General features: G+C 38.6%; 1 protein-coding gene and 1 long non-coding RNA gene across 3 annotated transcripts in view; one reads left to right on the plus strand and one right to left on the minus strand.

The window, feature by feature from the left end:
* The first annotated feature begins 773 nt into the window (after window positions 1-773).
* LOC108165968 (uncharacterized) lies at window positions 774-4,374 on the plus strand. Of its 2 annotated transcripts, none has more exons than XR_001776285.2 (3): window positions 774-1,860; window positions 1,952-2,044; window positions 2,828-4,374. It is a non-coding gene; the product is annotated as an uncharacterized LOC108165968 (long non-coding RNA). The 2 variants fall into 2 exon arrangements; XR_014090947.1 differs by having other exon boundaries at window positions 1,952-2,037.
* A 5,514-nt stretch (window positions 4,375-9,888) lies between these two features.
* The window catches only part of LOC103474404 (heparan-sulfate 6-O-sulfotransferase 3-B-like), a 28,746-nt gene continuing 22,481 nt past the window's right edge, over window positions 9,889-16,153 (minus strand). The window contains exon 2 of the mRNA XM_008425326.3: window positions 9,889-11,200. Within this exon, the coding sequence (XP_008423548.2) occupies window positions 10,441-11,200 (760 nt within the window). The 3' untranslated portion in view covers window positions 9,889-10,440. The remainder of the gene's footprint in view (window positions 11,201-16,153) is intronic.

Genomic DNA, 16,153 nt, shown 5'->3' on the forward strand with positions numbered 1-16,153 from the left:
TTGATCTTAAAGATCCACATTCCCATAAAACACCTAGATACTTAGAGCTGAAATAAATTTAATCAGTAAAGATCCGTCCAGAAGAATCGGATCTTTCCTGAATGTCATATCACTATATTGCTGACTTTGGTCACAGCGTTGTCCCATATTTGCGACACCTCAGTCAACACCTCCACACAATAATTCAGCGCATGAGTGACAACTTTTTTTCATCGCAGATGCAACATGTGTCTCTGTACAGCTAGCTTTGCTAACATCATGTCCACAGATCTTACCTTTCTTTAAGCTTTCCTTCGAAGTGACGCTAAAAGTTGGACGAAGTCCCCACCGTCTGTGAAAGCGAAGCACTGCTGATTTTACATGTCGCCATATCTTATGATTTATGCAGCGCTATTATATTACTGACGACCAGTGGTGGGAAGTAACGAAGTACAAGTACTTCGTTACTGTACTTAAGTACAGTTTTTGTGTATCTGTACTTTACTTAAGTAGATTTAATAATGGATACTTTCTACTTTTACTCCACTACATTTTACAGTAAGTATCTGTACTTTATGAGAGGCCCCAAGGGACAAAACCTACAAACTCTCTTTCACGTACACTGTTAAAAGTCATGCCCTCCATTAGTTGACATAACGCTTTTCTATAAGTTACTTCCAATTAACATAATGAGTTATGTAATTTCAACATAATTTCACGAGTTATTGGCATTTCAACTCAAGAATGTGAGTCAGTTCAATGAAACATAAATTTAAATGTGTGAACATAATTTGACAATCTGAGTTTTAAAATGGTAGCCGGATCTTATAAAAACTGATCACCACTGGCAATATTAATACGAGACCCAAATAGTGCCGGAAATTCGCTCTTTATCTGATAAGAGACTAAATATGATATAAGATTTAGTAAGACTTTATAAAGTTCTCTATCCCAGTTAGAATTGCAATATTAAATGAAGAGGAGGAATACCACCTGACCAGATTAAGGACGTCGAAAGCAAAGTCGCGGATGAATACCATTTTACCAAGACCTGGATCCGTCCCAAAGGCTGTTCAAATTTGGCGGGGCATTTTTTCTAAATACGAAGCGAGCTGGAGCCATAGAAGTAAGGTAAGCTGCATTTGTCGTTTTTTGGTAATGCCATCCATTTTTAAAATATGTTATTAAGAGCTAAAAGTTCGTGTCTGTTACATGTTTAAACACAGGACATAAAACAACAGCTTGCTAACTGTCGAGGGCAGGAGTTAGTTAATGCAGCTAGCTAAACGCAGTATGCTACTCGGTTGCGCTTATAGAACTTTTCTTAAGAGAAAATACAAGCAGCTACCACGATTTTTGTATTGTACACTTCCTCAGAAGCACATATGTGGAGCTTGGCCAAAGTTTTGCATGGACGTGCTGACTGCAGGTGAGTTAGCGGCTTCAGTAAAGGCTGAGTCAGTAATTAGCCGTGTCCTTTGTTGCATGTATCCTTGCCCCACACTGCTGTTACTGATTATATTAAATGTTAAAATACTTTTTTGTTTTGAGATCGTAGGAGATCAACCGCACATCACAGAGCTTATTTCCCGATGGCCAGCTCTGTTCCATGAGAGGCAGGTAATCGCACAACTGAATTAGTTCCATCAAGAGATTTAGTGATTTAAGACTGAGTTAACTGTGTCCTATTGAGACAAGTTTTATATTCTGTCACCTCAGATTAGGGCTGAATTTACAAGAATCGTCACTAAAGACCTTCTGGAATATTTTCTTCACGGACTTGATGACCTGGTTCCGAGACTACTGGAGGTCTACAAAGCAGCAACCAAATCTGGAAAGAAGCAGCCACTCAAAGAAACTTTGGACTGCCTTGCAAAATATGTAGGCAGAACTGAAGATGGCTAGAAAACAAGGCATATTTGTTATTTTTGTTAAAATATATTCATCTTACTGAATGTCTCATCTCTTGCAGGACACAAATGAAAGGAGAAGGGCTGCTGCTCTGCTTGGTTTGCCATGCTACATATCTGGCGAAGATCCATCAACTGTCATCTGGATGTGTGATGTAAGTCTAACAAATATTACAAAAACTGTTTACATATTTGCCTATTCCTCTTTCTTGCTATCATTTTTTAAAACTCTTTTTGTAGCATTTGTGTTTGCAAAAACTTATTTTTAGTCCTTGTTAAGAGACATTACTTCCTGTTTACTACAGCCATGCATAATGTCAAACTCTGATGTAATTACTTTGTGTATCCTGAATGATTTTGCTCAAAGCCAGTTGATGGAAACATGCTTGATTTGCATTTTCTTTTTAAATTTCTTTTGACATTTTAAAAATTTGATGATTAAAAAAATGCATTAAAATGGAAACACTGCTAGTGCTCTACATTTTTAGAATAATTTCAGTGCTTCATCATAGTGGTTTTTAATTTGCCACACACTGTGTTCATGTGCATGAAAATACAAGTTATGTGGATGAAAAACGTTTGTCAAAAAGAAGGACTACCTGACAAAGTAAAAGCCTGAAAATACTTTGAATATGGTGTATACAAAACTGGCTATTTTTCAGGTGGGGCTTATTTTCAGCGTCTAAAGCTTCTTGATGTTGGCCTCATCCACAACAGTGGCCTGTTTCATTGCCATTATGCTCTATGCTTTGACAAACTGGGAGTGTGTGTCAGGTTATTCACTGACTGAACAGAAGTGCATCATACAAACCCACAAGTGTCAAAACATGCGGATTGTTAAACCTCACAATAGCATAAAAACTTGCAGTATAAAGATACCAGAGTATTTGCATTCTTTACTTGCACACAAATGTCATTAATTATTTCTTCTTTTTAAGGCCCATGCTGATTTTCTGGATGATGCCATGAAGGGGATGCAGGTTGGTCTCCTGATTGCCTGTGAAGGTGGTGAACAGGGAGGCCATCCCACACAAGGCCTTCGACGTGGCAGTTGTGGTGGAGGAGACCATTGTGCTTCACAACATTAAAGATGTGACACTTGGCTTTGCTACGCTTATGGGTGTCATCTACTGTGTCAATCTCAAGTATCCAGATGACATAAAGTATTCGTTTGAGTTTCTTCAGAGAGTGGTGATGAAGATCAAACCAGACCAGGCCTCAGCTTGACTACATGGTTTGAGAAACAAAATCCTGAGGTACAAACTGTAACATATGGTATGTTTTCAGTTTTATTTTCTTACATAAGAGTTCCTGTAAGAATTTCTTTAGTTTGTTCTATGCACTAAATGTTAATATTAATGGTTATGAACTAAAACATTTAGCATTGTGCTGAATTTGTGGAAAAACCTCTCAGGGTTGTCCTGAGTTTAAAACACTGATTGATCGTTTAGCACTTTTTGGACTGTTTTTGAGAGATGGTAGCTGGTTGTATTGACTTTGCACTGCCACTGTTGAACATGGTTAGAATATTTTTTTAAATAATGGTCTAATTTCTACTGAGGACTGAAACTGACCAATAAATAAATACACTTAAAATGCACAAATTAAATAAATATAAGAACTTCAACCCCTTTTTTTTTTATAATTTACCTTCATATTTTTCCAGCTTAGTTCCTACAAACTATATTTTTAGCACATAATTTAATATATATGTGTGTTTGTCCTTTACTTGTAGATGCATTCATGTCTTAAGTGTGTGTGTGTGTCCCCTTCCCCCAAGTCTTTTTAATTTCATGTTATTTTTACATATCTCTGTCTTGTTATGCCTCATTTTGCAAATAAGGTGTGCTGTCTTTCTTGGGTCAGCTCCTCCACTATTGGTCAACAGACGGGAAGGAGCTGAATCCATGTGCAGATCTGTTGACCAATAGTTGAACTTACCCAAGAAGGATAAGCTCCCCTTAAGATGGCCCACACAGCCAGCTGACAGAAAAATGTCACTGCCCACCTTATTTGCATAATAAAGCAGAAATGCATAAGGTAAAGTAAAAACATGAGACATGTAAAAGCAACACCTGGAAAGTTTTGGGGGAAAAAATGATAAAAAATAAACATTTAAGAGTCATAAATGAATCTACAAGTAAAGGGGAAAAACAAAATTTTTAAAACAATAAACAAAATTGTGCTAAAATCTATAATTTGTTGGAACTAAGGTGGAAAAATGAATATGGACATTATAGATGGTCAATTAAATTTATAAAACATTAGGTAAAGTTCTTAATTGGTGCCTTTTAAGTGCATTTATTTATTGAGATGTATATTTGTCCAAAAATTTTCTGTTTTTATTTGTCGGTTTTGGTCCTCCAATAACTGTCAACACTTCTGCTTCTTGGACAAATGTTTTCTTTTACACTTGATTTAAGGCTTGTCTCATTTGTATTTGATAGAGAAAGATAAAAATAAATGTTTGATATTTGAAATGGAAGCATATTTGGTGTAATTATTTTTAGGAAACTGGTGAACTTGGCATTATTAGTGGAGAAGGTGAACAATATTTGGAAATGTTACGTTTACTTAAATTGCAATTTTAAGTTCAATTGCTGCCTTAAAATCTTGAGTCAACTTAACTCAAAAAGGGAATTGGTATGAATGAAGTTAGTCAGTTTAACTTTGAAATTAGAGTTGAAAGTATATATAGTTGTTTGTTACTTTGACAAAAGAAAACAAGTTTTTATGAATGGATAATGTAACTTTGCAAGTTGTTTAAACTCAGAGTATGAAGTTCATACAACAAGTAGTCATTAATTAGACAAGTGGTATAACTTAATTATTTGAGTTCAAATAGAACATGATTGTAATTTTACTTGACAAGAGTACTCAAGTTTTGAGAATGAATAATGTTCTATAGTTAGTCATTTCAACTTATGGTATCACATTTAAACAATAACTTATCATCAATTGGGCTACTTTTCTAGCTTGGCATCCTAAGTTGGAAAAGTACATTATTTTAAGTTGCGTTAACTTGTGTTTTTAAGGCAGCAATTGAACTCAAGTTTTTAAGTTTAACCACCCTAATTATTTTTACAGTGTACTATCAAACTCTCTTTCACGTACTATCAAACTCTCTTTCACGTACTATCAAACTCTCGCATACAGCCAAAGTCTCTTCATTCACTATCAAACTCTCTTTCACGTATAGTCAAACTCTCTTTCACGTACAGCCAAAGTCTCTTTCATTCACTATCAAACTCTCTTTCACGTACAGTCAAAGTCTCTTTCATTAACTATCAAACTCTCTTTCACGTACAGTCAAACTCTCTTTCACGTACAGTCAAACTCTCTTTCACGTACTATCAAACTCTCGCGTACAGCCAAACTCTCTTTCATTCACTATCAAACTCTCTTTCACGTACAGTCAAACTCTCTTTCACGTACAGTCAAACTCTCTTTCATTCACTATCAAACTCTCTTTCACGTACAGTCAAACTCTCTTTCATTCACTATCAAACTCTCTTTCACGTACAGTCAAACTCTCTTTCACGTACAGTCAAAGTCTCTTTCATTCACTATCAAACTCTCTTTCACGTACAGCCAAACTCTCTTTCATTCACTATCAAACTCTCTTTCACGTACAGTCAAAGTCTCTTTCACGTACAGTCAAACTCTCTTTCACGTACAGTCAAACTCTCTTTCACGTACAGTCAAAGTCTCTTTCATTCACTATCAAACTCTCTTTCACGTACAGCCAAACTCTCTTTCATTCGCTATCAAAGTCTCTTACATTCACAGTCAAAGTCTCTTGCATTCACTATCATTACAGAGTTTGATTGCAACGGAAGTTAACTTAAAATTTCAGTTTCTGATTGGACCCCAGGCAGAGTAGGCGGGTTTTCACGGACAGGAAAATAGCTGAGCGGCAGCGACTCACAGAATGACATCGTTAGCGCTCCTACAGTAATGTCAGCAATATCAGAAGTGTTTTGAAGCCGACAGCCAACATCAGAAACCCCATCTTTCAGTGGGAAAAAGCTAGCCGCCACTTCGGAAATGGCAGTAAAGCCAGCCTGCACTTGATTTTAATGTGCGCGACAGCACAAGTTATGGCGCGCTCTTTTCAAAATAAAAGTGGATCTCCGGTTTATGTTTGATTCATGTTTCTCTCCTGCGGCTTTAAAAATGTAAAACTTTGTGTTGATTTGCTTAAGGAAATCATATATCTGAAAATAAATTAATATGTGGGTAAAAAAATTCTGTAAACCACAAATGTTCTACCTCTATTAAAATTGCTGACATTTGACATGCAAACAATCTTTCAGATTACATAAACAATAATTCTCTCACTTCAGGATGACGCAGGGACACCTATAAGACCAATTTTAACTGAGGTTGTACGTATGTGCTTTACAGGATTTTTTTGCCTACACAATATATAAAAATTTTTTCAGATACATAATGTCGTTTTTAACACAAAGTTTTAGCCTCTTATAGCCGCCGGAGAGAAACTTGACGTGTGAATCAAACATAAACCGGAGATCCACTTTTATTTTGAAAAGAGAGCGCCATAACTTGTGCTGTCGCGCACATTAAAATCGAGTGCAGGCTGGCTTTCACTTCGGACTTTACTGACTTTACTGCCACTTTTTCCCACTGATAGATGGGGTTTCTGATGCTGGCTGTCGGCTTCAAAACACTTCTGATATTGCTGACATTACTGTAGGAGCGCTAACGATGTCATTCTGTGAGTCGCTGCCGCTCAGCTATTTTCCTGTCCGTGAAAACCCGCCTACTCTGCCTGGGGTCCAATCAGAAACTGAAATTTTAAGTTAACTTCCGTTGCAATCAAACTCTGTAAGAGTTTGGTAGTGAATGCAAGAGACTTTGATAGTGAATGAAAGAGAGCTTGATAGTACGTGAAAGAGAGTTTGATAGTACGTGAAAGAGAGTTTGATAGTGAATGAAAGAGAGTTTGATAGTACGTGAAAGAGAGTTTGATAGTACGTGAAAGAGAGTTTGATAGTGAATGAAAGAGAGTTTGATAGTACGTGAAAGAGAGTTTGTAGGTTTTGTCCCTTGGGGCCTCTCATAGTACTTTCTACTTCACTACATTTCTACAAAACTGTCGCGTTACTCGTTACATCCAAGTCTCGTTGCTCTTTTCTTCCGTTAAAATGTGAAGTTCAGGGTCTTAAGGTGGCGCCGTAAAATCCGAGCAATAACGTGACTTAGTGTCTGTTGTCACCCATCGGCTCCACCTTTACTCGCACTCGGAGCTCCAAACATGCGCAGTGGCTTCCTCTGAGCGGGAGGAGATGTTTGTCTATAATATAATAGCGCTGCATAAATTGATATGGCGACATGTAAAATCAGCAGCGCTTCGCTTTCACAGACGGTGGGACTTCGTCCAACTTTTAGCGTCACTTGGAAGGAAAGCTTAAAGAAAGGTAAGATCTGTGCTAGCAAAGCTAGCTGTACTGAGACACATGTTGCATTTGATGAAAAAAAGTTGTCACTCATGCGCTGAATTATTGTGTGGAGGTTTTGACTGAGGTGTCGCATATATGGGACAACGCTGTGACCAAAGTCTGCAATATAGTGATATGACATTCAGGAACGATCCGATTCTTCTGGACGGATCTTTACTAAGTCCTAAGGACTGAAGCCTCACTGAGAGCCGTTCTTTGTTCTTGTGTACACTGCGGTAGCTATATATATATATATATATATATATATATATATATATATATATATATAGACATTCATTTAATCGCTGAATAAGTGAAAGTTGAAAGTATGAACTTTCAAAATAGAATGAAGTGAGTTTTAATTGATACTGGTTAAATTCATTTCAGCTCTAAGTATTTAATATCTAGGTGTTTTTATGGGAATGTGGATCTTTCAGATCAATCGGAAAACCAATTTTGATAGGTAAACTTAATGTTATTGTGTCATTTAGCGCGGGGCGCTGGTCTTGGTCTCGGGTTCGGTGGTCTTGACTACAACTCTGCTACATGGCTCCTTGGTTGCATGTCCTCCACCCCGCCCGCACCTTCTTTACATCCCCTTTCAGTTAGATTTATTTCTAAATAAATGTGACTAATGAAGTTCATGCTATGTTAAGACAGGAGACAAAATGTTTCCATCCCTGAAATTATGATTCATAGAATCACATATCTAAGTCTAAACTGTTACAGAGAATAAACAAAATAAGAACATGTTTAATCTGTGGTAGTGTTCATTAAAATGGCACATTTCTGATGTATTAAAATTAAATACGATCGGCACACTTAATGATATTAGCGATTAGGTAATGCATTCAGCGAGTACTTTTACTTTTAATACTTAAGTATTTTTAAAAGCCAGGACTTTTTACTTTTACTTAAGTAAAATGTTAATGTGGTACTTTGACTTTTACTTAAGTACATTTTTGACTGTGTATTTGTACTTTTACTTAAGTACATTTTTTGAGTACTTTCTCCACCACTGCTGACGACTAGACAGACATCTTCTCCTGCTCAGAGGAAACCACTGCGCATGTCTGGAGCTCCGCGTGCGAGTAAAGGGGGAGTCGATGGGTGACAACAGACACTAAGTCATTGCTGGGATTTTACTATGCCACCTTAAGTCCCTGAACTTCACATTTTAACAGAAAAAAAGCGCAATGCGACTTGGATGTAACGAGTAACGCGACAGTTTTGTAGAAATGTAGTGAAGTAGAAAGTACAGATACTTACTGTAAAATGTAGTGGAGTAAAAGTAGAAAATATCCATTGTTAAATCTACTTAAGTAAAGTACAGATACACGAAAATTGTACTTAAGTACAGTAACGAAGTACTTGTACTTTGTCACTTCCCACCACTGGTTTTCTCCTATGTTGAGTTAAATCCTTCCAACAATATCAATGTTTCCATCCTCTGCTCTAAACACATAGATCACAATATGTTGGTTCAGTTAGCCATTAGCTGTTCTAAATTGGTCATAGGAAGTGTCATGCAAAGAATAATAAGGTTGCTATGGGTTGTATTATGATTTAACATACCAATTTCATTAAAGTTTACCAAAAATGTATGTGTGAACTTGAGTCTGTATCCATCTTCAGCTTGTTTAGCATTGTTGGCATTAGCAACAGTGCTAATGCTAACAGTGCTGAGCTTCCTAATCCTCAGGCAGTCAGCAAAGGTAAATCGCTAATAACAAACTAATTATGTTTTTATTTAGTTCTAACAATGAAGGACCAAGCAAATGATCTAAATAATGGAAATTTGGTAAATTAGGGATTAGGCACAGAGCAGTTAACAGGCTCAAGACATTCTAAGGTTTTGGTACCAGAACTGCAAGGTTTCCTTCGTTACGTTTTAAATCCTAATAAATGCTGGAGTTACTGTCGTTTTCTTCAGTTGTCTAAAGTATAGTGTATGTAGTGGGACTCCTTCCCCACCTGTTGCTTGTTGCTGGCTAATACTTTTTAATACGTTTTGGCCGTTTTGATAAGTTTGTGGTGGTTAAAAGCATGAAGCAGTGACTGTGCAGAAGCTGAAGGAGCTCATTGGACGTTATTAAAAATGTTTGATGATGCCTGTTGCTACGCATGACGGCACAACTAGTTGTTGGTTTTTGGGGCGATCAATTTTCCTGAAGCAGGCCCAGACTGTATAGCTTTTTTATTTAAAAAATTGCTTAGCATTATTGTAAATGTAATAACCAAGATGTTATGGTAAATATAACTTGGAAGGACACAAGGGAAAGAAAGGAATGAAAGAATAGAAAAGAGAAAAAAGGAATGCCTCAAACATAGGAAGGAAGGACACAAAGATGAAGGCAAGGAAGGATGGAAGAAAGGAAAGAAGGAAGGGAAAGAAAGTTTGGGATTATAAGTAGTTCCTCACTATTTTCCACTTCTTCAGATTTTTTCCCACTGTGTAGGGAAACATGCGTAATAGCTGTTAAATTTGTCACTTCTTCTAAGAAAAATCCATAAGATTCTAGTCAAATAAAATGTAATCAACTTGTTACACCAATTTTATTGGTTCATTTGTAACAGTTTGTTTCATCAGTGCAGTCAGAAAGAAGAAAACACACTGCAGTTTGCCAAGTTTGTGCTTTGATACTCTTATAAAGCCAAACACCACAGAGTCACAAGATTTCAACATAGAGCTAAATAACAAACAGGACATCAAGGACCCAGTCATCATTTAGGAAATGTAATAATAAATAGGCCTCTCTTATATTATACATATTTTCATATTCTTGTATTTTTTCTTTTATTGCGCAACATGAGGAATATTTTCACCACCTGGAGAACATTCAAAGCACTTGCAACTGAATAAATAAACACATTTTCCACAATTGCAGTGCCAAAATTTAGCCATAAGAAAAAAAAATAAATAAATACAAAATGTTCATGTTGCTATAGCAAATACATCCATCGTAAATATTAAGACACCTTTCGGCAGTCTGACGCTATAAGCCTGTGAAGGGTGAGAGGTCCCAGCTGAGTCACAGGAAACGATGAAATTCATCCGCAGTCAGTCAGTGCTGTGATGTTCTGGCTCCTCACCATCGCACCACCTGGCTACTGTAATCCTCGGTGGTGACTACCTCTTCTAGCACTTTCACCTCCTCTTCTTCTTCCTCTTCCTCCACTTCTCCACCTCCCAGTCTTAGCAACTCAACCAGATAGTTCCTGTGCAGCCGCTGCCTCTGTTGCCTCTCCTGCCGCCTCCTGAGCCGCTCTTCCTGGTGATGCCTCTGTCGGTCATCCTGGTAACGCCGCAGGAACAGCTCCTTGGCGTACTCGTACAGCTCTACGTCCAAGGCGTTGAGCCCCTCAATGCGCCACCGCACCTTTTCACTTATCCCCACGCTGGCAGCGCGCGTGCTGTTGATCTGGGTGAAGGCCCGGATGAAGTGCAGCCCGAAAGTTCTCTCGAACAGGTACTGCGTCTTCCGCTGGAACTCCGTCAAGCCAAAGAAGGCCATGTTGCGCAGGTTTGCCTTAGCGCTGGCGAGCAGCACGCTGCCTCGCTCCAGCTCACTCATGGAGGACATGTTGTAGCACCCCACCAAACTCAGGTCAGCCAGCATGCGCACTTGACGGTTGTTGGCCAAATTCGAGGGACAGTTCATAAAGTCTGTGAGCGGCACACCAGTCCAGTCTTCCCCGCTGTAGCAAGCGGGAAGCTCATCCTGAGTGGGAGGGCGGCCATCACACATGTGGAGGGCTGTTTTCCAAGTAGCCCCACGCTGTACGTGCTTCCACTCACTGAGGTAGCGTGACACAGGATCACGTAGCATAGTGATGTAGTAGAAATTCCTGTCAAGACAGAGATACACAAGATAAGCACGCTTGGATTAATTCAGTACAAACTGAGGAATACCTTTGATTTGTCACTCGGCTACTTGTAAAGTTTGAACGTACTGGAGACTCAAGTCATGACTTTCACCACAGTAATTGACAGCTGGTGTGATTTGTTGGGCATGAAACATTTCTGCCAAACGTTGGCACTAACGACACGACATTGATCCAAAAGTCTTGTACAGTTGCGGCAACATTTGCTGGTAATTGTGTTAACTAAGCCTTTTGGAGAGAAAGAGGCCAGCAGCATTTCTAAGTGTCCATCCTTCCTTTCATCCCAAATCCATCTGGATTATTTGTTGCTCAAACTTTTACATCCCTTCGTCTTATTGTGATTCTCCTTTTCATTTTAATGGTGTAGAATGAGCTGATCACCTTTGTCACTTCAGCATAAACAATTCAGTCAATTCCAAGAACACATAAGGTATTAGACACTCTGACTGATTTTGCCCTCTTGCAAATCCCTTCCCTAACGTCAGAATACACTCCCTAAAGAAGAATGCACCTGCAAAGAGTTAGCAAAAAAAGTTCTCCGCCAGATCAAGAGGCCCCAAGTTCTAGCAATGGAGATACCTGGGTCAAGGCCAGGCACCGGCCAAAACCTCCTGTAACTAAATCCCCCGGGACTCAAGCAGCTCAGGCCCAGCCAGGAATCTACACCAAGGACAACTTGCCCCCAGGATCCCAGACCTACATAGGGTCTCATCGTAGACCGGTAACCTATGTCTGCCAGCACAGACTCTCCAAAAGGCACCAGATGCAACTGCCAGAAAGTCACCTTTCTAAACCCCACTCAGGCAGGAACCACAGCCCCAGGGGGTGACTGCCTAATAACCCAATCCCCAGATGCCCCACCCCCTAACCCCCCTCCCAACCATGACATTGTCCTCACAGGACAAAACCAAAGACCCTCCACCCCATTGCTGATGGTGTTAATCTGTTGTGTCCAATCTGGGAGGTTTATGTTGCATTTTTGTAGGGTGTCAGTGTTGTTCCAGATGGGTGTCATTTTTTCACTAATTAGCTGATTTCTGAAGGCCGTTCATTACATTGGATTTTGCTTATATTTATTAACCTTTGCAAGACTGCATTCCTCATTTCCATCAAATTTCAAATTACATCAGTGCATGGTATTAAAAGGAGACAATTTCTATGTGTGCAGTGCAATCCTAAGGTTGATGAAAAATGTCTGGGAATAAAAAAAATAAAAAAAACACTGCCAGACACTTTTCAGCAGAGCGAAGGAGGATGAAACTATACATTAAATTTCTCATATCCTGCTGCAGTTTGAAAAAGAAACATGAGTGGGAAGAAATACCTCAGAGGTGAGATCACGAGGAGTGCACAGAAATTCTGATTAGGGTTTAAATGAAAAAACATTACAGAGTGCGTCTGAGGATGTTAGAGAATAATGACACAGAAACAAACGCAAGCCAAGCGTGCATACAATTTAATATCCTACAAATGTGGAATTATTCTTGTTTTTGTCACATCAATTTGCCCCTTCCTACCACCAGTAATGAGTTTTCTTTTCCTTTCCTGTTTTCGAATCACTCCGATCTGCCACAAACAGCACTTTAAAAATTGCTGTAACCTAGCTGCAAGGGAACCTTTCAACTGACAAACACTGCTTTTATTTTTTTTTCCTCTCATCTATTGATTCGCTGATAACTACCATGAAAGTGAGGTGGCGGAATAAGCAAGGTGGGGGTGGGCTGGAGAAAATTCAATAATTTAACTTCTTTTTTTTTTCTTCTTTTTTTGCTGAAGGGAAGCTACATAGATAAAAGCTAAATTGAATATGGTCATCCAGAGCGCGCAGATCACTGTGACCCGATGTCGCGCTGAAATTTTTTTTGATAAAAGCTGAAAGCAAAAGCCGAACTTTTTTTTTTTTTTTACTCCGCACTTTAATACCTCCAAACCTTCAGTTAACTGCAGCACAAAGAGCTCATCTGAAAAATCTATCTGCAAAAAAATCTTCAATTTAACAAGTTGAATTCCATTACATGTATAACGCCTGACAAGAATCACCAGCTGAACTTTTTTTTTTATATTTAGCTACATCATGTATTACCTAGGCTGAATTAATACACAATTAAAAGACATTGCTATTTAAAAAAAACATAAGTAGAAGGTTTGCCATGAAGATATTCTGCCCAGACGAGAACTGAGCTCTTTGGAAACACAGACCAGCAGTGAAAGACAGTGACCGGTGCCTCATTCTGCTTTTCTTCAGTGGGGACAGGAAACCTGATCAGAGTTGATAAGAAGATGGATGGAGATAAATACCAAACCCTCCACCCAGGGCAGCACTCAGGCAATCATCAGTTGCGCCCTAAACGACTTTTTTTTATTGTTGTTTGGCTATTTTCAAAGCTTTTACAGCTTCTACACTACCTAAGAAAAACACAAATCTGTCCATTTGCTGGAAAATTCGGACAGATCTTTCTTTTGTTTCATTAGTTGTTAATGTTTTCATTCGCCACACAATAAAAAAAGGTGTGCTGGCTTTTGCAGTAGGGGGATTGTGGAGGGAATACGTCTTAGGAGGTGCTACGCTGCATTTCGTCGCTTGTTGGAAAAACCCAGCAGACTGTTTAGGGCACAGTATTTACAACGTTTATGAGCCCATGTGTGTTCCTGATTAGTCAAGGCCGAGTTAGGACTGCTGCTGTTGAGCAAAGAGTGGGCCAAGACAAACACAGTGGCACATTTCACCTTGGGAAGTGTTTGAGTTACAGTTTTGTCAGCAAAGCTGGAAAGATCCCCCACAGTAGGACTCAAACTTCTGTTTGTCATGAATGTCCTGGAGCTGTGCGTTCCATTGAACCTTATTTTTCAGTACAGATTTTAAATCAGAAAAACAGTTCAGGTAATTACACCATTTACGATTTTTACCTCAGTCCACAACATGGTTCACTGCACTTGTTGTATTACCTTACCATTGAGTTAAAACAAATTCAGACTATTTTACACTGAATTATGCTCCAGAATTTTTCTGCCGAATCTATCTTAAGCTGATTTTGTTTTCTTTTTAAGGCTACTATCTTGCGATTCTGTAAAAACAGTATTCAATTACTACTTTCCTATTTAGCCTTCCTGTTATCGGCATAAAATATTCTTCTCGTTTGCTCCCTCCCAACTGAAATGAGCTGGAGTCTTGCTGTAGACATCAGTTTCCTGACATTGTGGTATAAAAATTCACAAACATGATGATGTAAAAATAGTCGGTTTTGTTTTCATCGGCGCGTGCTTGTCATGCTTTGTTTCCACCACAAGATGGTTTTACTGCACTGAATTTAAAGCTATTACTTTAAAACCAGAAAGGAAGAATGAAAAAGATAAGCAGAACTAAAACCATTACCAAACTAAACATCCTTCTATGAGCCGTTCCGTCACAATAACACATTTTGCTGGACGATAAATTGTCCCAGAAATTATTGTGATAAATTATATTGTTATTTTGAGATAATTTTCAAGTAATTTAATGGCAATTGCATAATAATGCAAGTACACCCTCTTAAAGGGAAATAAACTCTTAATTTCAAACAAACTTAACAGTGGAACTGGAAGATATTTTAAATATCCAAAATAAATAAGCAAAATAATAAATAAAATGGATACTGAAGTCTCTGTAAGTAAACTGGCCTTCAAAAAAGTGCCAGTTGAGACCAGTACACCAGACCGAACCTTTTCTCACCCAGTCTTTGGTAGAAAGAGAGCAAGACAAAATAAACAATCATGCACATGGAAATGATTGAGTTTGTTTTAATTGATCATGATATAGTTTTATTGCTTATTGTGACAGACTTATCTGCCACTATTAGTCCACAAGCTGCTTTAATCATAAGAATTCACTTCTTTACAATGCCTCCAATACCTTTCCTTATTTATCTTTTTCTTGTACAGCAGAAGTCCCAAATGTGTTGCCACCTTTCCACATCACCTGATTTACACTCCCATCAGAACATCTGCTCCAGATTCCCTATCATCCCTCTTGTGTATACAGCTGCCCTTTATCTGGTACATTCTTTCTTGGTTAGTAATTCCTTGACTGGCTTTATGTCTGCCAGTTTGTCTGCAAGGTGCAGGTTTCTCCGATTCCCTGTCTGTCTTAAAAGGTTTTTAAAGCAGAAAAGAATATAATGCAAAATGTCTTACTTTTTAAAAGTCAAAATGAGAAAAGTGTGGCTTAGATTTCTTACTCTGATACCACCAAACAAAATTAAAGTACTGTGGGTTGCAAAAGAGAGAGAAAAAAAAATCAATTTCTTTGGGGTAATGCACTCAGACTTACAGTTAAGAAAGCCTGGTAATTGTAGACTATCAGCGATGCACTGCATTAATATGCAATGAGTATCATCAGTTTAAGCCTTCATTATAAATCTGCTGTGTATTAGATGTAAAGAGATCATTAGTCGTGTACGTCTAATGATTTCACTTCACGGCTTAGCAGAAATGTGATTGAGAAAGCAGCAAAGACACCGAGTCAAGAGCACAGAGCCAAGCAGCTTCAAAGGTCGACAATTTAGCAATTAGAGCCAGACAGAAGATATCAATCAGCGGTGATATATACTTAAGCAAGTGATGTGGTGATAGCATGGTACAACACGCACCCTCTGACAGACACACCACCCATAGCTTAGCAGCCCACAGTGTGAACTAAGTGAATTACTATGCCATCTCAGCGGAGTAGATTGGAAAGCGATGGATAGACGGACCAACATGAGCTCCTCACCGTAGAGGCCTTTGTTGTGCTTCCATGAGAACAGCTCACTTTTTCCCCCTCCCCCTCTGCCTATCAGCTATCTGTAACAGCTAAACCACAAGACAGGTCGATCAATAAGTGTCCATGCAAACCTGCCTTTTTGCTTCTTCGCTTTCATCATGACCTATTGACAAAGAGCA

This window comes from Poecilia reticulata, chromosome 2 (assembly GCF_904066995.2).
Source record: "Poecilia reticulata chromosome 2, P_reticulata-male-v2, whole genome shotgun sequence".
In the NCBI taxonomy this organism is placed as follows: domain Eukaryota; kingdom Metazoa; phylum Chordata; class Actinopteri; order Cyprinodontiformes; family Poeciliidae; genus Poecilia; species Poecilia reticulata.